The sequence below is a fragment of the Sitophilus oryzae genome, unplaced genomic scaffold (assembly GCF_002938485.1).
Source record: "Sitophilus oryzae breed Bouriz unplaced genomic scaffold, Soryzae_2.0 scaffold_172_pilon_pilon, whole genome shotgun sequence".
Classification (NCBI taxonomy): domain Eukaryota; kingdom Metazoa; phylum Arthropoda; class Insecta; order Coleoptera; family Curculionidae; genus Sitophilus; species Sitophilus oryzae.
The window spans coordinates 1260083-1287990 of NW_022146424.1; the positions used below are offsets into that span (position 1 = coordinate 1260083).

Genomic DNA, 27908 nt, shown 5'->3' on the forward strand with positions numbered 1-27908 from the left:
GGAAAACTCTTTGCGATAAAAGCGTCGACGTACGTCCGCAATGTAAAAGCATTAGAAAGATGGTACGGGAATTTCAAATTAATAACATTTATGTTGGTAATAAGTAATACATTTTCTAAAAGGAAAAATACCGTTAATAAAAAAGAGAGAAGTGGGAGAATATAATAAATCGGCTTGGGGACGCAAGGGCAGGTACGCTGACTCGTCCACAAGAGGATAATTTTTAGCCATTTTGTTTTTCTCCCAGTGCTTACCGGCGAACGTGAATGTTTAAAAACAACCCGGGCCAACGGTGAGTACATAATTTTGTTGTAGAAGGCAAAGGTTAGATTGTAGAACGGATTAATTTCGTTGTAGAATTGCCGCATAGTCAAGCTAGTAGACAAAGGAGAAAGTCAGCGATATGTCGAGTAAAAGGAAGAAGGCGCCTACGAAAAAACCGGCTAACAAGAAAGCGAGGAGGAAGGAAGACTCAGAGGATTCTGATCTGAGTGATGGATCTGATGGAGACGTTACTCAGCCAGACGAAGTCTTAATTGCCGGTAAATTGACTTATAATCTCACCCTGTATTAGATAAGACCTATAACATTACAAACAATGTAGAATATTCATAAGTTTTCGTCATAACAAACAGCTATTCTACTGTTCATTCATATAAGACTTAGCAAGGGCTTATAATATTCTAATTATTGGTAAATTCATTTTGATTCGCTATCTGCATTAAATGAGGTCTATAAAGATACAAATAATACAAAATTTTGACGGTTTTTGTCATTACAAATAGTATTTTTGCTCTTTTATAAAGAGATTTGCAAAAGTTAATGTATTTGAGGGAGCTTTGCTGGTTTATAATAAATATTACCCCTATAAACAATATAGTATAAGTTATATGAAGATTTAAAGGAAATCGATATTAAAAAAACTCCTTGATTATAATACCGTATGATCGAGAAAAAACGGCGTCAGCGATGGCTATGGAATGAAGATCGCTGTCATTTTAAATGTAAATTTATATGGGAAATGTCATTGATGTTCATTTCCCAGCCAACTGGACGCCGTTTTTTTTCGATCATAGGGTATAACCAAAGATAGAACTGATAAATTGTTTTATCTCATTTTTTAAACTTATTTTCCTGTGTGTACTTACATGCTGATTAATCATATAATAACATGACATAAAATCTGCTAAGTATCAAAGTATTTGATTACAATACACTCAGTTACTTTAAATTGTAATTACAGAAAAATAAAATTGTTTACTGTGGAGAACAAATTATAACAATTTTTACCATCAGTTTTTCACTGATTCTACAGATAAAATTTTTATCTACGTTTTCCTAAGATTTATAGTCTTTCTAAAAGTTTTTTCTTAACTTTTTAATAATGTTGATGCTATGTTGGTACATTTTAGCACCATTAGTGTAATAAAATAATTCTTCTTAGGAATTTTCATGATTTTATTAATTTCTATTTTCAGTTTTTGTAAAACCACAAACATAATATATTGACAGATTTAAAAAAAAATAAACTTACGCCAAAATGTTCAAATGATAGCTTTTTGTAATTTTCAAAATTTAATCTTTTCTAAAAACAATATTTATTTATTGAAATAGCTAAAATATTCACGATTTTGTACTATCTGTGTTTTATTATGAACAGGACATGGAGATGTCTTGGACGACCTAAGCCCTCTACCTCAAGAACTGTTAAACACTTTGGTTAAACCTGTTGGTCAGTTGGTATTCATGGGTGGTTTGAACTGGGATCAGGTGGGCAAAAAGGAATTCAAGGGTGTGAAAGTGGTTCCTAATCTGTGGGTGCCTCATCGATTTGGCGACTGGAAGGTAAAAAAGACTTGTTTCATTGTTTAAGAAGTATTAAAATAATTAAATTATGTTCATTAACGTTTTTTTTTAATAATTATGATGTGTTAAGTTAACTTCTGCCTTCCCCAATTTATCTTCTAGTTCATTCCAATTTTCTACTGACATTTTGTCCTGCAATAAGTACTTTGCACTTTGAACATTAGATGGTACTAATTTTATTCTCGACTTAAGACAGTCATTATCTTCATATCAACATCATATTTCCAAAAAAAATCCCTTTGATCTAAGCGGCCGATTTTTTGGCGGAAATAGGGGCATAGGCAAAGTTTGCAGAATAAAATATCGGTGACCGATGTGGAAAAACGACACCCGCCGTAGAAATGTTAATATTGTCAATATCGGGCAGAGTTACAAAGATTTAGCCATTTAGGGTAGGACTTTAAATAGAAAATTGATTAAAATGAAAAAAATCTGATTAAAATAAAAAAAAAGGATTTCTTTGATTTTTTTGTACCCTGACTGCACGCCACTGTTTAATAGCAATACTGAATCATTGTCTATCCCATTCAAAGAAGCGTTGTTCATTATATTAGGTCCGTTTAGCTGTTAGCGGCTGTTCCGCAGCCCATAGCGTTCTGGTCGACAGCGATGGCAAAGCCTACACCTTCGGAAGGAACCCGAACGGCCAGCTGGGTCTGGACAACACCACCAGCACTTCGAAGCCGCTGCTTGTACCTGGTCTAGAGAAAATGAACGTCATCAGCGCCGCCTGCGGGCGCCACCACACACTGTTCCTAACAGATACCGGTAATGAATGATTTTTTATTGGTTATGGTTGCGCGGCATGGTTTTAAAGGTTGACGATTTTCAGGACCGTCTAATGTTTATTTAAAAGTGTGTAATTGAGGTTTATCAATGTTTAGGAACGGTGTACGCTTGCGGCGATAATAAGTCTGGACAGTGCGGTGTCGGTAATTTGCAGCCGCAGATTTTGACACCGACTAGGATCAACTATAGAGGACCACCAATTGTCAAAGTAAGTAAAAATATATAGTGTTACTTCGAACTTTAAAAATTGGTTGTCTTACGAGAGAATACATGACAGTTGACAGTAACAGTTGTTTCTGTCATTTTTATTCACAAGTAAAGGCGGATTTTTCTCTATCCGTCATTTGTTTATACAATCATCCAAAACTTTTCTTACATTAACGGATGTTTTGACAACTGTAAAGAAGTAACTTTATACTTATACCGCGACTTATACTTTTCTGTGTTTAATTTTTATTATTTCTTTTTATTTTGTAATTCATTTTAAGAAAAGAATACAAATCCGGAAATACATTATGTCATGACTTGAATTATTGTGAGATTATTGTGCACCATTTTTTCCAGTTTAAAAACATGAAAAATTATGGAACAGCTTTTCCCTATTGGTAATTATACCGGGTGCGTCTCAAGAGTGGCTCACCCCTATAACTTTTTTATTTTTTTAGATAAAAAACGAGATTTCTTATGTTAATATATGACATAAATTAGGATCGATTGACGTATTCAATTGTTTTCACTTCCTGTTTCACCGGAAATTACTACAACTTTTGATTTTTAAATGACACCCTCGGTATTTTTTTTACTTTATTCAATAGAAAATAACACTCTGAATAGAATGACGTATTGTATGTCAACTTTTGACATTTTCGCATAAAGTTTATTTGAAATTGTAACATGCAGTTCATAACGACAATTTGACTCGAAATACCAAGTGTGTGGTACCAATTGGTCTTTACCTTATGGTCACCTGGCTGTTTTATAACAACAGAACCCGAAGGGAGTTTATGTTTTCAGTTCTTTAAACTGTGGTTTTGATTATTATTGGATTCCATTCTAGGTAGGGTGCGGTGCCGAATTCTCCGTCATCCTGGACGTGAAAGGCGGCCTGCACACCTTCGGCCTGCCCGAGTACGGCCAGCTGGGCCACAACACCGACGGCAAGTACTTCAAGACCTCGACCAAGCTCTGCTTCAACTACCAGACCAGTCCGAAGCGCGTCGTGCTCTACATCGAGAAGAGCAAGGACGGTCACGTTTCGCCGGTCGACGTGACCGAGATAGTGGATTTCGCCTGCGGCACTAATCACACCGTCGCCATTGACAGCAGGAAGAGGGCTTTCTCGTGGGGCTTCGGTGGTTTCGGCAGGTTGGGACATGCCGAACAAAAGGATGAAATGGTAAGAGGAATGTTAGGTCACAGTAGGCTCACCAAACTCACAAGTTAAGGGTGTATTGCGTTGCTTACCTTGGTTATGGTTTTATGTTCTGTTTTTATCGGTTTTCTGAAAGTTTTCTTATTACGGAATTTCATAATTGTCACTAAACTAACTAGCGCGAGAAGGCTGGTTTTATTTGTCTCTTTTAATTTCTAAAATTTGTAATAATATTTTGTATTTACATCCAAAAGCAATGGAGGTAGGTAGTAGAGGTAAATAAATTTCATTAACTAAATAGAATGACTTTTTAGGACCATTTACACTTATCATGCAGCCATTGTTTCTTAAAGTCAAGAACATTTAAGAAAACATGAGAAAGAAGACAAATAATCGTGAATGTTTTGTAAGCTATAGATATATAAATATTGACTAGATTTGTTTATTTATTATTGATCTATTTTAATATTGGACCTGCAAATCTTCACTTGAGCTGCGTAACTAGTTTAACAGTTCATTAATAAAGTATTTTTCAATATTAAACTCCATTGAAAAGAAGAAGCAAACGTAAAAGCAGAGAGGTACATTAAAAATGCATAAAAGATAAATTTTATAATAAATTTAGAAAACGTCAACATTTGACATTTCCAGTATTTTACCAAACCGTTCCGTATCAAACCGATGTTTTTCAGGAACCGTCTTTACCGTAGTTTACCGGTCTGGTTCGCCTGGTTTTGCAACGGAGCTAGCCATAGCTCTTGTAAAGTTTGTGGTGGAATAGGACGATGACGAACAGCTCTTTTAAGTTCATCGCACAAACGTTCGATTGGACTGAGGTCGGGACTATAAGGAGGTCATTCCAATCGTTTTGAATTTATTGCAAAAAACGAAGTTTTGATTTACCCCGGTATAAGCCCACCTAACCGAAATATATAAGTCATTCAAATAATAAAAAATAATGTCCACAAATTTATCTACAAACTAATACCATAATCGTAAAAATCGGATTACAAATTAAAAAGTTGTGAAACATCAAACTTTTTCTGTTATGGTCTGTTGAAAGTCTTCCCTGAGTTGTATTGAACAGTGTATAGTTAGGTAATTCCATAGTATCAGGATTTAATGGGACTTTTTATATTTGTTGTAGGTTCCTAGACTGATAAAATATTTCGACAGCCAATCTCGGGGAGTACGTTCTGTTCACTGCGGTTCCACCTACACACTTGCCGTGACAGAATATAACGGTCTGTTCCTTTTTGGACAAACCAAACGCACTGGAGAGGTAAAAAAAACTCTCTATCCTTTTCCCTACTGTATTTTTTGAACGTAATTTATTTTTTAGGCCAACATGTATCCCAAGCCAGTCCAGGACTTGGCTGGCTGGAACATTAGCCACGTGGCTACCAGCCACACCTCTATTATGATCGCTGCCGATGAGACTTGCATAGCCTGGGGTGCTTCTCCCACTTACGGAGAGCTGGGTATAGGCGATATGCAGAAAAGTTCCACTACTCCCAAAGAGGTAAGATTATTTCCATTTTACACCGGAATAATGGATATTTTTGAAGGTTTTTGGCAGTGACAAGCCGGAAATAAAGTAACGGAAAATCTGTCATTAGTGTCACAAGGTGTCGTTGACACTGACACTTTTGGGTATCTTATAGATTGTGTAGATTTTGACTAAGAGTGACATATATGTGTTATAGGTGACTAGAATGCAGGGTATAAAAGTGACGAGTCTGTCAATGGGATATTCGCATACGCTGATCATAGCTGCGGAGGACACGCCCGAACAAAAAGCTAAACTAGAAGCAATGAAGAAATACGAGATACCTTAGGGCGGGCTCAGCTACTTATAAACAAATAACACTTCTATGTATGGTATAATCGTAATAGCGTGTAATGTCACTCTCTTTTGCTCTACCAGTTTTCGACATAACCTCAAAAACGAAACTACATAACGTCAGTTATATAGTTGTTCAAATTTTAAGCTTCACAATTTTTGGTTGAGATTCAAGTAAAACGGGGAGGAGAACATTATGTTATCCCAAAAAAACTGTCAATTTGTACGAGAAGTTTTTTTTCATCAATTCTGGCTATACAACAAAGGAAATGTCTGGTGTATTTCAATACTACAATAAGGTTTTAGATAGGCTCTAGATGAGGTTTAATAGGTTTCAGTATTTTCCATTTTTTATGTTATACATGTTTTTTTTATATACATATTTATAGTAGGTTATTTTCTCTCTGTTTTAAGTAAGGAAGCTGTGTCAGTACGTTCTTTTTTTATTATAATTTTAATTCCACAATTTTTCCCAAATAAATTCACATTTATACTAAACTTTCTTTTTTTATTAGTAATTTTTATAACTATTGTAGGTAATTAATCTTGACACACTAGTATATTGTGATAGTTTTATTGAATTGACGTTTAAAATTATTTTTGAATATCGAGTTGATAAAAATCGGAACTTGTCGATATTTATCAACTATTTTCCCATCCCTAGTAAAAATCTTTTATAAAAATACTATGATGATTTATTTACAAAATGTGGGAATTGTACAAGGTTTTCAATGTATTTTGCTACAGCCAATAACATGGGTTCACTCAGATTTCTTCCTATTAATTGCAAACTGATTGGTAATCCATTATTTGACAGTTTAATTGGAACTGAGATGGCAGGAACACCTAAAATGTTTAAATTTGAGACAATAGATTCCAAAATACCATGTGATCGGAAAAAAGACGTCACAGGAGGCTTTTTGATTTACTCACGTTTGGTCTTTGGCCTTTATTAATATATATTTTTGTATTTTCTGTCAAGATAAAAAAAATTGGCCAAAACAAAAGAAAATATATATCATAATTATTGTATGTCCAGGACGAGACATGCCATTCTTCTTTTTATTAGTATTTTTACATTTTTACTTGTATTTTACGTTCAAGTACAAAAAAGAATACTGAATGGTATATTGCAAATATTTATGTCAGTTTTTATTAAATAAGCACAATAGAAACTATCATAGATTTTTCAGTTCAAAGCTCACTCTGACGCTGTTTTTCCGATTATATGGTATTGCAAGATATAGTAAATAGTAATTTACCAGCCATATTAGCAGGTTGCGTACAATAATCCTGGAGGGCGCACTGATCTCTATTTGTTTTTTGGACAAAATCTTTGTACAAAGGCGCTGTTGTTAATGTAGTGGGTGTTAATAAAATTTGAACTTCCTCCCAGGCTTTGTGGAAATCGTTGGCTATGAGTCTTCGTACTTTTAAAGCTTTATTAAAATATTTTTCATAATTCCTTAAAAAATATTTTAGAACATATTTTTTTCTCAATTGATAAAAACGGCATTACAGTTGCCTTTGAAAAAGAATATTTACCTGGTTAATAAGAAATAGTTACCAGTCAGAATTCTATTTCTAACAACTTCATTGAATCCCTGACTTCTTGAAGTTGCATAAAGTTTTTCTGTCGATGAATTTTCTTCAGCTCTATAGCCATACTGAATACCATCATATCTCGCCATATTACTTGCTACTTCACACTGATTTAGTATTGAATAACATACAATGCTGTGCTCAGTGTTGGGCATGGATATCTGGTAAAATAATGTTTGGTGAGACCAGAGTAAAGGACTTACTTATTTGCATTTTAAACCTGTTTAACAATGGCACCATTGTTGCTCAATAAGTTTGCTATTTCATTCCAAGCAAAATATACCTCATCACTTAAATGTTCATTATAATACTCAACAGGTATCCCAATTTTTAGGTCTTTAATGGTCATTTTGTCTGCAGGAGGGAGTCTAAATTTACATGTTAAAAGTTATTGATGCATATGTAAAACTATAATTACCTTATTTTTTTAAAAGGTCTTTCAAGTGATGTTGAATCCTTATCATCGAATCCAGCAATAGCATTTAAAATACTAACACAATCATCTACTGTTCGTGTTAAAATACCAGGTACATCCATTGAATTTACTAAAGGAATTAAACCATATCTAGACACAAGTCCGTAAGTAGGTTTGAAACCAACAACCCCACAATATGATGCTGGATTTCTTGTTGAACCCCCTGTATCAGATCCTAAAGCACTTAATACAACAATTTTTTTTTTATTTTTTATTGGGAATTCTTAATTCTTACCCGAAACATATACCGCTAGCAACAGCTATGCTACTTCCTCCACTGCTACCACCAGCTATATGAAAATTATCGTCACCTTGATAGCCCCAAATATTTTTGGATGGCCCGTATATAGAATCTACAGTACCTGAACCCATAGCAAACTGGTCTAAGTTAGTTTTGCCTATTAGTACTGCTCCGGCATTTTTTAATCTTTCCACTACAGTGGCATTATATGTCGGGATAAAATTTTGAAGCATCTTTGATGCACATGTTGTCGCTACCTATATTAAGAGAAAGTTAGAAACGTAATTGTTCCTATACAACATTAATAAGAAACCTCTTTTGTACAAAAGTTATCTTTAACAGCAACGGGAACACCGTCCAACTCTGAAATAGGCTTTTTCTCATCATAACGTTTTTGGGATTCTTCTGCCTGTTTATTTGCAGACTCCTCCGTTAAATTTATAAAAGAATTATATTTTTTAAATTCTCTAGCTTTATTAAATGCTGCCGCTGTTATTTCAGGTACTGTAACGATATTTTCAATTAATAATTTGAAAGTCTAAAACGAAAATATAAAGTAAAATATATATTATCAAGATTAGTAAGCCTCACCGTTTTTATATTTGTATTTAATACTTTTTCCATTAATAAAATAATATTTTTTAAATGTTCTGAAAATTACTGATTTCTTATAGGTTAATTTTTAAATTCAACCACAGATTAATATTTTAATTAGTTGAGAGAGTTTCCGATAGATGTCTCTATATTAATACAGTTTTCTGTATTATTATAATTACAGATTTCTATTAATTGATACTTTTGCAAGTATTCAATAGATGTCGCGACAAGTTAATAAATCTGTTTTCCAATAGATGTCACCTCAAATTGTAATTATAGAATTCTATTAAATTACAATTTAGTAAGTTCTAAACAGATGTCGCTACACATCAATATTAATGAATTCTGTAAAACGCTGCTTCAGGAAGTTACCTATAGATGGCGCCAGTAGTAATATTTTATATTTTAAATATAGTTTTCTGTAATTGTTATAATTACAGATATCATTAATTGTTACATTAGCAAGTATTCAATAGATGTCGCGGCAAGTTAATAAACTAATTTCCCAATAGATGTCACCTCAAATTGTGATTATAGAATTCTATTAAATTACAGTTTAGTAAATTCCAAACAGATGACGCCACACGTCAATATTAATGAATTCTGTAAAACGCTGCTTCAGGAAGTTACCTATAGATGGCGCCGGTAGTAATATTTTGAATTTAGTTCTACAGCTATACTAAAGAGGGCGCTACAGTTTTTCTGAATAAAAAAATTGTTTTGAAAATAAAATGTCAACAAAATAAACGTTTTTTTAAAGACTTTATTCAAATAACTTTACATAAAATATTTTAGAATAAAAATTAACAGAACATTTTTCATAAAACAAATAAAAATACACAAGTGTTCGTTCAAAATTTATACAAAATAAGTACCCTACAAAAAAATATTAAAATATATAATACCCATGTATAAGTAGGTAGGTATCTTAGACAAATTTAGAAAACATTATTACCTCTAATATAAGGCACGAGACGCTATAAAAATATTTAAATAATGCATGTTTCACGGACATCTCAAATAATTAAGTTTTAAACAGTTTTAACACTAAGATGAAAAGAATTTTGTACAAAAATGGGAAATTTTAGAATTCTTAAGCGCACACAGAAAGAGCAAAACTGTGTTAGCCAAAAACGTTTTTGTTCGGGACAAAAAGGTATGTTTGTTTACACAAATATTATGTTTCAAAGAGAAGCAAAATGTTTTATTTACAATCAAATGTGTACGGCAGAGATACAGATTGTGACTAAACGAGCCTAAACTTGTCTTAACACTCGCGACTGATCAATATGTCCCCCTTTCTTGAGTTATAACGAGATATAACTCATCATACAATCTCAGGGCTTTGACAGAAGCCAATATTTGAGAGGACTTCACAGAGGCTAGTTCTCCATCACCAGACTGATCAGTATGCCTTAGCCCATTTTATTTTCATTGAAGTATCACATGAAAACGCATTTAGTGAAAAATGTTTTTGACTAAAACTGTTTTGCTCTTCCTGTGTGCCTCTAGGTTTAGGCCACTATTTGGATGCTTAAAACGTGGAAGACATTCTACAATATTACGAGATTAGAAAAATCGACTTAATAAAATTCAACCATCATTATAAATATATTCGTATTTTACGTTTTTTTTTTTGGATGGCACTCAGTAACAATTAATAATAGTTTTATTACACAAGGAATATTACACAATAGATATGCGTTAAAATTAATAAAAGATAAAAATATGAATCTCTGATCAGTCAACAGAAAGAATGAAACTTAAACATATACATTTTTTGGCAAGGATTAAGTTAGATGCATTGCTTTATTGTACTATATCGGTGGATGAAAATTATATACATAACAAAAAAACAATAAATGAGCAAAAAACCGTGCGCTGAGAAAACTTAACCGCTTATAACCTAATAGCTCTTTTTTCATTTATCTCTACGTAAAACTATTTGTTTAGCTTCTTCAGGTAACTTTTCTGGTTCTGTTAATATTTCGGTTTTTGTGCACAGATACCTTAACGAATTTAAAACCACTGAAAAGAAATGTAGTAATTTAAAAACAGTATAATTCTAACTTAGAGGAAGAAGTACACATAGAGGCGCTCAAATATATAACTAACAACTAGTTTCTTTTTAAATGCAACAATAAAAAAACTAATAATTGCTCTAAATTTAAACATTATAGGCTTGGTGCATTTCAGTTGATAACTAATTCCGACCGCAGCGCTTCAACGGCAGAAATCAGAAATTATCAACATATATTACACGCTGCCGATGCCGTCATGTTGATCGCATTAAAATAATAAATTGTGGTTTTGTCATAATATTTAAGTATTTTAGTTTTTTGCTAGTGCAGATATTGAGACTATAAAACACTCAGGTTCGAGGTTTGTGTGATGTAACGCTGTTTCGGGTAGAAGAAAAGTGAAAAAAAAATCGAACTAGGCGTCGCGTCGCGTCGAGTTGCGTTTTGACAATTTCAAATGTTAATAAAAATGCCGAAAAAATGTTAACGCGTAAAGGAGAGCGTAATTAGGGCGTTGTTGGGTGCAACAACATTCAATAACTCAACTTTTCCCGGATATTAAACTCTCCCGAACTAACATTTTATAGCTTCATAGTTTCTCCCACCGATTTGATCAAAAGCAAAAATTGATTCAAGCAGTTCGACGAAACAAGTGAGTAAACAACGTGCTCGTTACATAATCAAAAAATTAAAAAGACATATGAGAGAATAAAATATAATTGGCAATATTAATGGTATATTTTTTTTAATCAACTAGTGACCGAATTACCGAATTACCCTGCTAAAATTATAATTATGTACCTTTAAAAAATTTCGTTATAGCCGAAATAGCCCCAATTATGCCGTACTAGCAAAACCGGTGATTAAAACTATCCTCGCTACCGTAGCTGCACTCATCTAAAAAGTTTTTTTAACTGGAATAATAAATTATAATACAAGTTAGACCTTCTGAAGATATCAAAATATTTACTTTTTTATTTTTGTTTTTAGAATTTTCAACACTTTTAGAATAATTAAATAATAATTTTTTTGTATACTCGCTATTTAAACCCGTGTATTTATATATACTAGTTGTTTACGATATTCTCCGATGGTGGCAGCACCAGCGGAGATTGCAGTAAGCCTATACACAAAACGCGACGGATGTATCAACCAATTGGAATATCTCAGAACTCCTCTAAGTCTACTTAGTTTTCTTAAATTTCTACTAAACATAAAGTAACACACACATCATGCACGTCTGTAACTACAAGTTGAGTTCTTTAAAAACATATATGTATATATAGCTTACCCGGTCTGAGATCACCAAGGGTACAGTGTTGCTCGACCCACAACATTGTAGAACTGTAAAGGTCGTCCACACTGGACGTTGAAACGAACGTATTGAACGAATTCAATAACGGCCTACATATAAGACTAAACTAACTCTAGGTTAAAGGAAATAATTTTAGACATATTCGTTCAAAGAATTTCAATAAATTCTTGTTTCATTAAACCACTAATATATTTGTTCCCTTAAGAGATCTAACTCAGTGGCTTATAAAGAAATGTATTATTTTTTCAAAAAGGATACAATCCAAAACTTCCAATTGTCCATCGTCCTATTGCTGACGTAATCGTCAAACATTTCCTGCATTTTGTTGTCCCTTCTTCGCGAAACTGGCGCTCCAGTGGCGGGTAACAACGACTGACAATTACTATAAAATACATAGCTGAGAAAAATGTTTAAAAATGGTGCTTTAAAAATATTACCTTATGGACGTGTTCAAAGTTTCGATCTGTTGCCTCAACAAATCCATCTCCTCTCTTATTTGGTTTCTTTCCGATTTCAGTTGCCTAATGTATTCGGCGCCCTTTTGTAGCATGGCCGCTTTACTTAACTAAAATAATGTAGATTTAAATATAAGGTTCAGTAAACATTGCAATATAATACAATGTTCACTATCATTTGGTATATTGCAATGTACAATGATGCATATAGTAAACACTGCATAGTACTGCAATGTTCGTGAATATGTTAATGTTGTATATTGCAATGTACAATGAAGCATATAGTAAACATTTCATAGTACTGCAATGTTCGAGAATATGTTAATATTGTATATTGCAATGTACAATGAAGCATATAGTAAACATTGCATAGTACTGCAATGTTCGTGAATATGTTAATGTTGTATATTGCAATGTACAATGAAGCATATAGTAAACATTTCATAGTACTGCAATGTTCGTGAATATGTTAATGTTGTATATTGTAATGTACAATGAAGCATATAGTAAACATTTCATAGTACTGCAATGTTCGTGAATATGTTAATGTTGTATATTGCAATGTACAATGCAGTATAGAGCAATGTTCATTATAGAGAACTGCAATAGTCATTATACACAATGTGCAATGTTCACTGTACCCAATATGCAATATATACCCCATATATACCCCATATGCGACTATAGAAAAACTACGTTCAGTACGTAACATTGCAATTTACTGCTTCATTCATTTTTTCTCGCATATCGTTGGGCGATGATTGTGACACGACTATAGTGACAGTTGTATTTATCGTCATTCTTAAGCACCGTAGACAAATAACGTCACTGTTCAGTTAATAGGAGGTATCAAGTAAAAATTGTGTGTAGACGAAAAAACGGCCCGTTTTACTTGAACTAAAAACCACAGGTAAAACTTGAATGAACAAACCAAAACTGACAGCTAAAACGTTATGTGTACAGGCGGCTTTAAGAAATTGACAACAGAAGAATTAGAAATAGTAAAACTGAGATTAAAGTGCTATTTCTACGTCAAACAGTGATATATTTTCACTGATTACTAAATATACGGCAATCGCAAAACAATTTTGCAATGCACGTGATCAACTTTGAGTGACAAGCGATGGCGACAGCGCTGCCAGATTGTGATGGATTATGAGATGAATCTTAATTTAAAATTGACAAACAATATATTTATTATATCATTTTTTAAAGATTTTTACGGTTTATTTTTAATTTAATAACTAATATTTTAGTAATTAATTGATTTATTTGTTTTATAGCTTATTTTACTTATTACATATTGGCAAAAACTAGTGCATTATGAAGATTATTCTAAGCGTTATTATGGGTTATTCATAAGTGGTAATAACAAGTAAGAGGGTGCTATTAATGCACAAACTAATAATCACAGAATTTAGTAAAAACTAACGTAGAAATAACTTTGAAAGTGGTATAATGTGCTTATCAATTATTAATTAAACTTATTTCTCTGAGTGCAGTCAAAGGTAATAAAAGACCTTTATTGTCACGTTCTCGTTCAAAATAGTTTATCAGGGAAGCTACAAGCTCTTTGCTTCGACTGTTTAAATGTTTCGGTATATTTTCAAAACACAATTTCAAGAAATGCAATACAAAAACTCGAAAATTTAGTTCTTAAAAGAACTGTTTGTACTTAAAAGTATATTTTTTAAAAAAAGACCATGAAAATAGGCAAAAAACGAGAATTACTCACAAAGATTCAACAACACGATATTATACAAAATAATGACTGACGTTAGGATAATTGTCAATAATAAACAACGTTGCTGAACACGGCGCAATGTGACCAACATAGCGATAATGAAATTCGGTTTAAACTAATTTTTGCAGCTCTATTCTAAATAAAATATCTGTTACAATCAGTTGCTCTATAAAGTAAAATGAAGAGCTGCTCGGTATCTTAAATTATACAGCAAATTTAAACATTTTTGCCAAAATTTCATTTAGTCAGGTTTATAAACTTTAGTGTCAATGTCAATATGATTCGGAAAATGTTTTGCGATTACTTTATTTGCGTTGTTTCTTTTACACATACGAAATAAGACCGAATTACCTTTGCGTTTGGATTCTGGTTGAGATGCGGTATGAGCGAATGAAGCATATCAAACCCATTTTTAATATTGCACCGTCGTTTTTGTTCGGCGTGAATATGGCCGGCCCTCCTGTCCCTGTTGTTGTCCCTACCAGGCGAACCTATGGAACCTTGGGACGACGTAGGGGAATGGAGGTTTTGCGGCGAGTCCATGATGGGACTGCTTGAATTACTATACGTGCTGAGAAGAAGCTGAAAGGGTAAATAATATACACTCAGATGCAAGAAAAACAAGTTTACAATGTTTTTTTTATTTTTAGCCGTGTTTCTTTGATTTTTTGGCAAACTGTATATAAATATATCAACTTTAATTCGTAATAACTTCGTTTATTATAAACTTCAGTATTTGACTCATTATACAGGGTTAATCAAAGAGTTGTTTTTTACCCTATCTTTGAAACACCCTGTGCAATAATTTCGTGAGCAAATTTTCATAAAACATGGTCGGTCAGAACAAAGTCTCCTAAATATTTTGTTTTGTTAATTTTTAAGAGCAAGATGAACTTGCCACAAACATTTTGCAATTTTTTCAACTGTCGATACTTTTTGACTTTGGTGATTATTGTTGTGTACGATTGAATATAGTTCTTAGTATCGAATCTTGTTGAAGATGGCCGAAATTATGAATATTCCCTTGGTTCTTGAAGAATGGGAAAATTAGACACACTATATTTGCAGCCTCATTAACATTATGAAACGACATTTACAGACAGTTATAGCAGCCGGGAGAGGCAATGTAAAGTATTAGAGTATTTTTTACAAGTTTTTTGTTTGTTTGTACACTTAGTTATTACAGATATTTTTTTTAATATCCTTAGTTTTTTTTAGTGTTACTAATATTTATTAAAACCAAGCCTGTATCGTTATATTTTAACGTTTTTTTAAATTTTAATATAACAATTCTAATCAGTGTCGATATGACATTACAACAACAGTCACCAAAGCCACCTCGTGATATTAAAAAATAACGTCATAATTGAAAAAATTGCAAATTGTTGATGGCAAGTTCATTTCGCTCTTAAAAATTAACGAAGGCTTTTGTTAACATAAGTCGAAAAACAAAATGCTCAGGAGACATGGTTCTGACAGAAAAATATTGTTTTAGGAAAGATCACTCACGAAATTAGTGCAAAGGGTGTTTTAAAGTTAGGGTAAAAAACAACCCTTCAATTAACCCTGTATAATAAGCCAAATACTAAAGTTTATAAAAAACTGAGTTTAGAAATTAAAATTGATAGATTTATATACAGTTTGCTAAAAAATTCATGAATATAGGGCTAAAAGTAAAAGAAATATAACATTTTAAATTTGATGAAAAAATGTTCCGTTGGGTTTTTTTGCATCTAAGTGTATAAATGACCAAGCACAACAAAATATTTGATGATTTAAAATCAGAGCCAGGGTTGGGTAGGTAGAAAATTTTATATTTTCTAACGCATTTTTTACACGTAGAAAATTAATTTTCTACACCAACTAATTTTCTACATTTTTTACATGTCCAGACGTAGAAAATTAATTTCATATATTGTAAGCTTTTTTTTGAGTTTATATTTATTTCAAATACTTCAACCACAACGATTGGTACAAGAAATATACTAATAACGATATCTCTAATTGTTATTTATTATTTAAGAAATGGATAGTATATTGTATGTCTCAAAAAAGCTTAACTATTAACTTCCATATTATTTTAAGTTGATATGTAAACGGGAGGATGCGTGACATTGACTGTTGTGTCATTATAATTTACAGGCATACCGTATTTTCTGTCATATCATTCGTCATTGTCTGTCAAAATATTCCTTGATTTGTTACACACTATAGTCGAAGTTTACAGATATCTTAAAAGTTTTCAATAGTAAGATTATATATTTATACTATTGAAATACTATTTCAATAGTAAGGGCTGGCAAAGGTTAGTCTTGGGTCGAGATTTTCGTATGTAAAAAGAGTACAATGCGTTTATAAAGTACTTATTTATTAACGAGCTGTTGTAATTTTCCCTATAGCTTGAAAAAATTTAAGTGCAAGTTAGAAACACCTGCACTTTTGGTAAAAATAAGTGGAATTGAGTTGGTGTTCGACAGTGGTCGCGCTATTAGAACACTGAATTCAAAAATCCATATCTCGAAATCTATTAGAAATAGTTGATTGTAGTTTTTCAAAAACTTTCTTAATATTTCTGCTATATTTTCTTCGCAGACAGTATGTGAAAATCTTTATAAATAAAAAAGTTACACGATTGCTGAAAATTGCTATGCACTAAAAGTGTTGTGATGGGTTGTTTAAAATTTTTGAATGGAAAAAAACAACCGTATCGAATTTTTCTTATTTAAACATATTGTAAACGATCCAATCTTCAAAATAGAAAGAAGGTTTCAATATCTAAAGTGGTTCTTAAGTTATGGCGTGTTGTGTTAAAAAGAGTAGTTTTTAAATTATCGCGATTACTGACGTTATCTTGTTATAAAAAAATGGAGACCCTAACTATATCCTTACAATTCCATTTCAAATGCTCAGAAACATATCTATAGTAAACGCCACGAATGTTTGGGAGTGATTCATCGGTCGCCATGTGAACTAATCTGTTCAAGGTCACATAAAACTTAATTCCAGTGCCGTGGTGTTTCAAGTCATATAATAACCAATATATAAACTGTTGTAATTTGTTGTTTTAACTGTCAAAGTCTTGTCAAAACATTTATTTGGTTAGAAATATAAACTGGAATGCCCCATTGGTCGCACTGCAAGCACACCAATGGACTGACGCACAAAAACGAATTAATCAAAGAAACGCGATATAGTAACGTCTTTGTCAATCATACTAACATTTTAGAATAAGTAGGAGGAGCGCAGGCAGATGATTAGACCGGGCCTTTAAAAACCTACGTCTGCGGTAAAAATTTACGTTTTTAATGTAAAAATGATAGCGCATGTGTCGATTCTAACTTCATCAAGTGATGAATCACTCCCAAACATTCGTGGCGTTTACTATAATATCTAGTAATCTTTTCGAAAAAAAGTCTTTTAAAAATAAGCGGTTTGCGATCGTGATTTTACTTTACTTGATAGGGAAAGACGTACCGGCAACGCCGCAACAGCACACCGTCGCATTTCTCTCACTCCGACTAAATAAGATCCCTACGCGATTTACTTCCACACATGTAAATACCGACCCAAAAGTAACAGTTGCCAGCACGGTATGTATATAGTTTATGAAATTTCAGGCTTTCTATGGTAAAATTAAAAAAAAAAAGAACAACGAAAACTTTCAAAGAAAAAAAAACAGACTTTTCATTAATTAATTATATTCATTATTCATTATTAATATTCTACATTTTCTACATACCCGTAGAACATTAATTTTCTACGCGTCCGACGCTATCCAACCCTGATCAGAACATTCCTGAAACTTACCGGATCACTGCTGGACATTGAAACAGGAGTGACGGTAATTTGGGCCGGCAAAGAAATAATCGTGGTAGGCGGCGGTTGGGGCAATATGGGCACCGGACTCGTCTCCTCTTTGATCCTGATATGCTGGCTCAGTTCCTGAGACGTGCTCAAGCTCTGGTTTTGACTATACACCGCATCACTGAGAGGTGAACCTACAATCATTATTTTTCTTGAATAAGTTGATGGAAAATATTGATAAATCCGGATAAACTCACTATTTGTAAGTAACTGCGTTAAAAGAACGTTTGTTTGGGGTGTGAGTAACGCTGGATCACTCACAGCAGATATAAGGGGAGGTCTCTTTATGGGTTCCCTGGTATTTGATCGAGATCTACCCCTACCTCTTGGTGTAGACCTTCTTCTACTCTCCATCTTATCATCCTTGAATAATTGTAAAGAAAATAACTTTTTTAAAATATTAAAAATATAATATTATTGTTATGAACGCATGCATACTCTATTTGAAGGAAATAAATATTATATAAATATTTTATAATAAAGTTTGCCTTAATCATTGAGATAACGCAACAAATGCAAAATGTAATATTATTACATTATCAAACTGACCTCCCGCATTTAACTAACGTTATTTTATTAATAAATCCAATTTTATATCGAAATTTGTCTCGTGCGATAAAAATGCTTAAATCAAAGAAATTATCGTTTTTATTAATTAACTGAGTAAAACTGTATTATTCCAGATTATTTGTCAAGGCAAATTGAATATAAAATCTTTAAAAATCGTAGATAAAATATTTTTTTATGTATACTTGATACCAATTAAACTTTTAGTTACGTAATCGAGGACGAGATTTTTAAATTCATTGTTACCAACCATGGACATATTTGGCGCCGTGCTGACTAACTGGAATTTAAATTTCCCGCTGGGGTTCAGGTGGTAGCTCTGTTGTACAAAATGCCAAGTTGCCACATTTATTTATTTATTTCTTGACAATGTCATTCGTTGTGGTACTTTAGTCATAGATAAATGCAACAAGTTTAGATTGGAAAGCCCGTAAAAATTTTGGGTCGCGAAATTATTTTGGGTCGCGACCGTTATACGCGATCTGGCGCTGCTATAGCGGTCGCTAAGAACAACGGCAAACAAAAACAGAAATAATTTTCTCTTGTCAAAGTCAGAATCTTCAAAAATCATAATAATCTTTCAAAATCTAAACCGCTCTCATATAAGAAATTCCGAAAAGTGTTTATAGCGTTTAGGTACTCTGCCTAAACCGACGAGTAGCGACAGTCCCGTTTTCAAATTTCTTTGCGGCTGCGCGAAATAAGTAGGTTATCTGTCATACGAAGAAGCGAAGTTGCCACTGTTGCCATTTATCAAATATCTCTATATACTTTATTTCAAATACACCTCAGGCAACGAATCGTTTTTTTAATTATTTATTAGCAGTAAGATATTTTATACATTCAAATTTAGAAATAAGGATAAAACAAAACAAAAAAGATATGTATAAAACTTTATAATTAATTCCACTTCAAATTGTGAGCAGTGTATACCATGTTTATAGGACCACTTCATAAATTGAACAGTTAAATACGTAGTCTATCTGTCAAACACGTCAAAAGAGAGAGAAAGAAAATTTGGTCCCACTACATCAAAAGAGCCGACGGTTTCTGTCGCTACTCGGCGATCTACGTACTCTGGTAGAGGTTCGATAAGAAGGGATTTTTCGAAATTCCAGTTCCAAGAGGGTGAAACCACCCCTCAAATATTACAATATTTTTTATTTAAAAAACGGTCAAGTTTCTGAAAAAACGCTTAAACACGTATATTTTATTTTGTTTTTTTACATATTTTAAGATTTTTTAAAAAATGTATACAGGGTGTCTCGAAAAATCTGGTCATTGATTAATCACGATCCTGCTTAAAGCGCTTGACGTAAAAAGCTGATTTTTGGAAAACAGATTGACTTTAGGGTGTAGAGGTTCGATAAGAAGGGATTTTTCGAAACTCGAATTCTAAGGGGGTGAAACTATACCTCATATATTAAAATATTTTTTATCTAAAAACCGGTGAGTTTTTCGGAAAAACTCTTAAACACGTATATTTTATTTTATTGTTTTACATATTTTAAAATTGTTTATAAATTTATACAGGGTGTTTCATAAAATATGACCATTGAGTAATCACGATTCTGCTTAAACTGCTTGACGTTTAAAGCTGATTTTTGGCAAACGGATTGACTGTGGGGTGTACAGGTTCAATAAGGAGGGGTTTCTCGAATCTCAAATTCAAAGAGGGCGAAAACGCCCCTCAAATTAATATTTGTTATTTAAAAAACAGTTAGTCTTTCGGGAAAACGCTTGGACAAGCATAATTTATTTGTTTTTTTTACATATTTTGAATTTTTTTAAAAAATCATACAGGGTGTTCCAAAAAGTTGGGTAGTTTCTTAACCACGATTCTGCTTAAACTGCTTGACGTAAAAAGCTTATTTTTGGCAAACGGATTTTTCGAAAGTCAAATTCCAACGAGGTGAAACTACCCCTCAAATATTACCAAGTTATATAATAATATCGCCATATTGTTTTTTCTCATGCTGACATAAATGTGAGATAATTAATTTATTTTTGTTTCCTAAAATATTTTGATTAAAAGAAAATATATAAAAGTTGGCAACGCTGTGCCGGCCAAGTTTAATCACGTGACTAAAAGTTTATTTGGTACGAACTGTATAAGTGACAGCCATTAATGTGTAATTTTAATTTAAAAATAAATTGATTTTTCTCTGTAATCTTTTCAATGTCCTCTGTGAAAATCATATATTCGTTCATCGCCGTACAAAAAATAGCCAAGAAAGTAATAATCTACCATCCCAATGTATTAATAAACATAAACATCATAAAATACTAATTTACAGAATAATTATTTAGTCAAGAGTAAAATATACAAACTACAACTACAAAACAAGAAAAGAAAATAGAAGAAAAACTTACTACTGGGCTAAAACTAGGGTGATAGGGGGAAGGTTGAGGGGGGTGCATAGAGGGTTGTTGCATCAAATGCGTCTGCGTCTGTACCTGAGGCACGCTCTGTGATGTGAACTTGAGGGTGGGCCTTACCGGGGTCGCGAACTTGTAACCCTGGTTCGATGGTTGTTGCGGTTGCCTAAACTGTTCGTGCTGATGCTGCTGCTGTAAGTCTTGACTGTGTTGCTGTACTGGCGTACAGTTCTTCGATAGTGGCACTGAAAAATAAGTAAGTTCGACGTATTATAGTCTCTCCAGGATGTTCCATTTTCGTGTTTTTTTATAGGTTTTTCGTTTGAGTAGAGATACAAAGATACGATTTTCACATTAAGAGTCCGAAAAAGTAGCAAAATAAGCGTTCGGCATTTAACGTTTTATGTTAAACTGGCTAGGTATTTTTACACGAATGAAGAAGGAAATTAAAGATAAAGGATTATACTATATTCGTATTGTAGCACATTTTTAGACAACTTCTTTATTTTTAAGTTTTAGAAGGTCAAACTTTAACAAAATATTCCTTATGTTTAGACTAAATTTTCTCGAAAATAAAGATATAATTCAAAATTCCGTTACAATACGGAAATAAATTGAAGTTTTGTGATTACAGTGATATATAATTTATATGGTTTTGTAATAAATTGCTCGCTATTTTATGGCAAATGCTGAAGCTCAACAAACCGTAATCAAGCCTTAATCAAAACACGTGTGTTTGGAATTTTGGGTGTGGCTTAACAAGACAGGATCGGGCTAAGCCTTAGCCCACGGCCACACAGAAAGCGTTTTTTGCGTTTTTAGCGTGAAGCGTCTTTAGCGACTAAAACAAAATAACAGGATTATATAGAAGTGGCCACACCAAAAGCGTGTAGCGTTTGGCGTGTCTCGCAAAAAACGCAAATGAAAACAAATCAGTTTGTTTTCTGTAGCGTCTTTAGCGTTTTCTAAGATGAGACCCCGTCATAGGCGGATGTTATATTTAATATTACAATAAAAATAAATTAAATAGTATGCATTTTTTTTCATTTTAGGGTATTATCTAAAAATATTTTTATAAAGAAATAAAATAATACTACTAGTTTAGGAAATAAATCTACTGTTTAGGAAGATTCTATTAAATTCAAAAATTTGAAGGAAATGTTTGAAATGTTGAAAAAGTAATAAATTAAAGGAGTATTTCCTTACGCGTAAAAAATAGTTTTTTGCGTGTAATAAACAGTTTTTTACACGTAAAAAAAATTTTTTTTTGCGTAATAAAATTTTTTTTACCAGAACCAATAAGTTTGTGACGCGTAAAAAAACAATTTTTTTTGTGTAAAAAATAGTTTTTTACACGTAAAATATTTTTTTGGGGTAAAAAAGTTTTTTTACCGGAAACAATAAATTTTTGACGCGTAAAAATTAGTTTTTTACGTGTAACAAATAGTTTTTAACACGTAAAAAATATTTTTTTTTGTGTAAGAAAGGTTTTCTACCAGAAACAATAAGTTTTTGGTTTGGTTTGGTAACCAAACGCGTAAAAAAACGTAACAAATAGTTTTCTACCAGTAACAAATAGTTTTATACGCGTAAAAAATAGTTTTCTACCAGTAACAAATAGTTTTATACGCGTAAAATATAGTTTTTTACGTGTAACAATTTTATTCGCGTAAAATAATAAAAATAGTTTTTTACGTGTAACAAATGTTTTTTTACACGTAATAATTTGATTCACCTTTACAAAATTTGTATTAAAATATCAATATTTTTGATAAACACGTGGACTGCTCACAAATACACGTCGCGTCACTACGTATTTCTAAGCCTTTAACACGTTTCGTTACAACGAGCTCGTGTGTCAGGGCCGTCTCACTAGCTCGTATGTCACGGCTTTGAATTTTTACTCCCAGCGCGCGTAAAGAAGTTTCACTCCAAAATGTTTCATAAATCATGTCCTAAAATTGCATTAGCAACTAGAGATTCTATTATATAATTATAATTATTTATTATATTATAACAAGTACTAACCACAACACTATAACATAAAAAAAACTATACACATATAAACTAAAATTCGTAAAATAAATGGCAAATAATAATTATTATTTTTACACACACCACTGGCACTAGTAGTAGATTGTGTTTGTCTCCGAATATAAGCCCCGGCCCGTCCACAATTCAATCCCAGCATCTTTTATCTTCGTCTCTTCAACGCTAACGGCGCCGATCTCGCCTATCTCTTTCTCACAGGATTGATTGTTGGACGGGCCGGGAATTCACGAGCTTGTTACGTTACTAATTGACATTGACAAAACGCTAAAAACGAAATATAATATATATTTCCTTCGACCACACACCCGCTTTACCCGACCCTTGAGAGCGACCCGAACAGTACAGCGTAATAGACTCTTAATGTACTACTTTTTTAGATTTGTCCTTGCAATCTCAGTTCCCGAAATGCAAGAGGAATTTAAAATTGTTGCGTTTTTCGACTCTTCTCGGGTATCTCATAACTTATCAAAAAATTGAAAACCAAATATTTAAAAATTATACCAACTTATTTGTAATAAATACAAAAAATGTTTTGTGAGAAGAACTATACCTTGAATTCTGTCATTGATGATGACGTGTTCGGTTCTGCTCCCTTGCGTACTGTAACCTTGATGAACCTGCGTACTTTCGATGGGTTTGTTATAAGAAACAGGAGGTATACTATGACTATGACTCAGTTTAGCCCTTTGGTTCGACTTGGCGCTGGTTTTCGAGATAACAGAAGAAAAGTTTTGCTGCTGCAGATACACTTCCCGCGTCTGCGCGATCAAGTCACTGAAAGAAGCAGACGACATGAGGTTATGTTGGCTATCCTGTTGTATCAGAATATCGGACTTTTGCATATTTAGCTGCTGATTGAGGTCTTGGATCTGCGGTTGGTACTGTTGAACAGCTGAACTGTCTGGTGTGTGGGATACCTTAAAAAAAGTGTGACGGAGTTGCTTTAAAACAAAAAAAAATGGTTTTATTACCTGGACAGTTAGTTCAGCTGTGGTAATAGTTTCAGGATAGTCCCAGTGGGAGTGTTCTTCAGGTACAGTAGGTAGCTTATTATTAATAAATTCTGAAAATACATGTTAAGTTATTGTAGTTTATATTTCTTATCATTATTTTGTAGTGTACCTTGCAAAGGGTCGAAGGTGTCCATGTAATCGTCTAGATTCGGCTGCAAGGGCCCGAGACTAGGCTGAATGAAGTCGGCCAGGCCGGCTCTGGCTGCAAAACATTGAGTGTAACGTAAAGATAACGATATGGCGCTCGCCTACTAGCTAAGTAACAAGTTTACCGATTTCCCTGGTGTCGGGGAACACGAACGGCTGATTGGTTATGGTGGAGAACAAGGTGTCGCTCATCAGGCCCATGTAGTCCTCGTCCACCATCATGTTCATGTTGTCCGTGCTGTTCGAGTCGAACAACAGCGCGTCCACATCGTTTAGCTGTCAAAGAAACTCAGTCACTCAACTACCCTTCAATGCTTATTGAAAGTCGACTTCAAAGACTAGACGTTGATTAAAAGACTCGACACTTAAGCCTTTTTCATACTTGAAATTAGCGAAGTAAATTAGTGGTTTCAATTATACTTTATACTTAAAGAGTTTAGATCATTCATAATGTCTAAAAAATACAATTATAATAAATAGAATATCCTACAACCTTTTTGTACTAATTGAAAATTACTACCACTAATTTTGACGTTTTGAATGCTTACATTGAAATTAGAGGAACAAACTTCTACGCTAATTGAAACCACTAAGTTCGAGGTCCTGAATGAAGCTTTATTCAAATTTGAGAGATTTTCAAAAATCAAATTATTTATTCACATACAGAGTGTCTCTTAAATAAGGATATGTTTTTTAAAGAACGGTAACCTAACCTAACAACAACGCGTCCACATTGTTCGGCTGTCAAAGAAACTCAACTACCTTTCAATGCTTATTGAAAGTCGACTTAAATGGCTCGACACCCTAAGCCTCTTTCAGACTTGAAATTAGTGAAGTAAATTAGTGGTTTCGATTATACTTTATACTTAAGAGTTTACGATCATTCACAATGTCTAAAAAATACAATTAAAATAAATAGAATATCCTACAACCTTTTTCTACTAATTGAAAATTACTACCACTAATTTTGACGTTTTGAATGCTTACATTGAAATTAGAGGAACAAACTTCTACGCTAATTGAAACCACTAAGTTCGAGGTTCTGAATGAAGCTTTATTCAAATTTGAGAGATTTTCAAAAATCAAATTATTTATTCACATACAGAGTGTCTCTTAGATAAGGATATGTTTTTTAAAGAATGGTAACCTAACCTAACAACAACGCGTCCACATTGTTCGGCTGTCAAAGAAACTCAACTACCTTTCAATGCTTATTGAAAGTCGACTTAAAAGACTCGACACTTAAGCCTCTTTCAGACTTGAAATTAGTGAAGTAAATTAGTGGTTTCAATTATACTTTATAATTAGAGTTTACGATCATTCACAATGTCTAAAAAATACAATTAAAATAAATAGAATATCTACAACCTTTTTCTACTAATTGAAAATTACTACCACTAATTTTGACGTTTTGAATGCTTACATTGAAAGAGTAGAGGAACAAACTTCTACGCTAATTGAAACCACTAAGTTCGAGGTTCTGAATGAAGCTTTATTCAAATTTGAGAGATTTTCAAAAAATCAAATTATTTATTCACATACAGAGTGTCTCTTAAATAAGGATATGTTTTTAAAAAGAACGGTAACCTAACCTAACAACAACGCGTCCACATTGTTCGGCTGTCAAAGAAACTCAACTACCTTTCAATGCTTATTGAAAGTCGACTTAAATGGCTCGACACTTAAGCCTCTTTCAGACTTGAAATTAGTGAAGTAAATTAGTGGTTTCGATTATACTTTATACTTAAGAGTTTACGATCATTCACAATGTCTAAAAAATACAATTAAAATAAATAGAATATCCTACAACCTTTTTCTACTAATTGAAAATTACTACCACTAATTTTGACGTTTTGAATGCTTACATTGAAATTAGAGGAACAAACTTCTACGCTAATTGAAACCACTAAGTTCGAGGTCCTGAATGAAGCTTTATTCAAATTTGAGAGATTTTCAAAAATCAAATTATTTATTCACATACAGAGTGTCTCTTAAATAAGGATATGTTTTTTAAAGAACGGTAACCTAACCTAACAACAACGCGTCCACATTGTTCGGCTGTCAAAGAAACTCAACTACCTTTCAATGCTTATTGAAAGTCGACTTAAATGGCTCGACACTTAAGCCTCTTTCAGACTTGAAATTAGTGAAGTAAATTAGTGGTTTCGATTATACTTTATACTTAAGAGTTTACGATCATTCACAATGTCTAAAAAATACAATTAAAATAAATAGAATATCCTACAACCTTTTTCTACTAATTGAAAATTACTACCACTAATTTTGACGTTTTGAATGCTTACATTGAAATTAGAGGAACAAACTTCTACGCTAATTGAAACCACTAAGTTCGAGGTTCTGAATGAAGCTTTATTCAAATTTAGAGATTTTCAAAAAAATCAAATTATTTATTCACATACAGAGTGTCTCTTAGATAAGGATATGTTTTTTAAAGAATGGTAACCTAACCTAACAACAACGCGTCCACATTGTTCGGCTGTCAAAGAAACTCAACTACCTTTCAATGCTTATTGAAAGTCGACTTAAAAGACTCGACACTTAAGCCTCTTTCAGACTTGAAATTAGTGAAGTAAATTAGTGGTTTCAATTATACTTTATAATTAAGAGTTTACGATCATTCACAATGTCTAAAAAATACAATTAAAATAAATAGAATATCCTACAACCTTTTTCTACTAATTGAAAATTACTACCACTAATTTTGACGTTTTGAATGCTTACATTGAAATTAGAGGAACAAACTTCTACGCTAATTGAAACCACTAATTTCGAGGTCCTGAATGAAGCTTTATTCAAATTTGAGAGATTTTCAAAAATCAAATTATTTATTCACATACAGAGTGTCTCTTAAATAAGGATATGTTTTTTAAAGAATGGTAACCTAACCTAACAACAACGCGTCCACATTGTTCGGCTGTCAAAGAAACTCAACTACCTTTCAATGCTTATTGAAAGTCGACTTGAAAGGCTCGACACTTAAGCCTCTTTCAGACTTGAAATTAGTGAAATTAGTGGTTTCAATTATACTTTATACTTAAGTGTTTACGATCATTCACAATGTCTAAAAAATACAATTAAAATAAATAGAATATCCTACAACCTTTTTCTACTAATTGAAAATTACTACCACTAATTTTGACGTTTTGAATGCTTACATTGAAATTAGAGGAACAAACTTCTACGCTAATTGAAACCACTAATTTCGAGGTCCTGAATGAAGCTTTATTCAAATTTGAGAGATTTTCAAAAATCAAATTATTTATTCACATACAGAGTGTCTCTTAAATAAGGATATGTTTTTTAAAGAATGGTAACCTAACCTAACAACAACGCGTCCACATTGTTCGGCTGTCAAAGAAACTCAACTACCTTTCAATGCTTATTGAAAGTCGACTTGAAAGGCTCGACACTTAAGCCTCTTTCAGACTTGAAATTAGTGAAGTAAATTAGTGGTTTCAATTATACTTTATACTTAAGTGTTTACGATCATTCACAATGTCTAAAAAATACAATTAAAATAAATAGAATATCCTACAACCTTTTTC

The 27908-nt window shown here is 32.7% G+C and overlaps 3 protein-coding genes across 5 annotated transcripts in view; 1 reads left to right on the forward strand and 2 right to left on the reverse strand.

Moving 5' to 3' along the window:
• Window positions 1-70: 70 nt before the first annotated feature.
• LOC115881752 (protein RCC2 homolog) lies at window positions 71-6366 on the forward strand. The gene is made up of 9 exons (XM_030899387.1): window positions 71-292; window positions 358-542; window positions 1661-1845; window positions 2421-2634; window positions 2751-2863; window positions 3713-4051; window positions 5175-5309; window positions 5370-5549; window positions 5734-6366. Exons 2-9 carry the CDS (start codon window positions 404-406, stop codon window positions 5863-5865), a joined length of 1437 nt encoding a protein of 478 aa, XP_030755247.1. The 5' UTR covers window positions 71-292; window positions 358-403; the 3' UTR covers window positions 5866-6366.
• Window positions 6367-6548: 182 nt separating this feature from the next.
• On the reverse strand, window positions 6549-8830 carry LOC115881751 (glutamyl-tRNA(Gln) amidotransferase subunit A, mitochondrial). Its single transcript, XM_030899386.1, has 8 exons — window positions 8780-8830; window positions 8502-8726; window positions 8183-8445; window positions 7891-8130; window positions 7693-7840; window positions 7416-7633; window positions 7133-7335; window positions 6549-6716 (listed from the first exon to the last, which is right to left on the reverse strand). The coding sequence occupies exons 1-8, from the start codon at window positions 8810-8812 to the stop codon at window positions 6556-6558; spliced, it is 1491 nt and encodes a 496-aa protein (XP_030755246.1). The 5' UTR covers window positions 8813-8830; the 3' UTR covers window positions 6549-6555.
• Window positions 8831-9623: 793 nt separating this feature from the next.
• Window positions 9624-27908, reverse strand: part of LOC115881757 (MLX-interacting protein) — a 35172-nt gene continuing 16887 nt past the window's right edge. Inside the window, exons 5-16 of one of the 3 annotated variants that reach the window (XM_030899393.1) lie at window positions 24468-24618; window positions 24305-24397; window positions 24154-24245; window positions 23733-24099; window positions 21209-21375; window positions 18382-18547; window positions 18128-18318; window positions 14672-14902; window positions 12559-12686; window positions 12380-12518; window positions 12098-12227; window positions 9624-10813 (exon numbers count right to left, since the gene is read on the reverse strand). In XM_030899393.1, the coding sequence (XP_030755253.1) occupies window positions 10707-10813; window positions 12098-12227; window positions 12380-12518; window positions 12559-12686; window positions 14672-14902; window positions 18128-18318; window positions 18382-18547; window positions 21209-21375; window positions 23733-24099; window positions 24154-24245; window positions 24305-24397; window positions 24468-24618 (1962 nt within the window). In that variant the 3' untranslated portion in view covers window positions 9624-10706. Of the gene's footprint in view, window positions 10814-12097; window positions 12228-12379; window positions 12519-12558; window positions 12687-14671; window positions 14903-18127; window positions 18319-18381; window positions 18548-21124; window positions 21376-23732; window positions 24100-24153; window positions 24246-24304; window positions 24398-24467; window positions 24619-27908 lie in introns of all 3 variants that reach the window. The other 2 variants (XM_030899392.1, XM_030899391.1) reach the window with 2 other exon arrangements.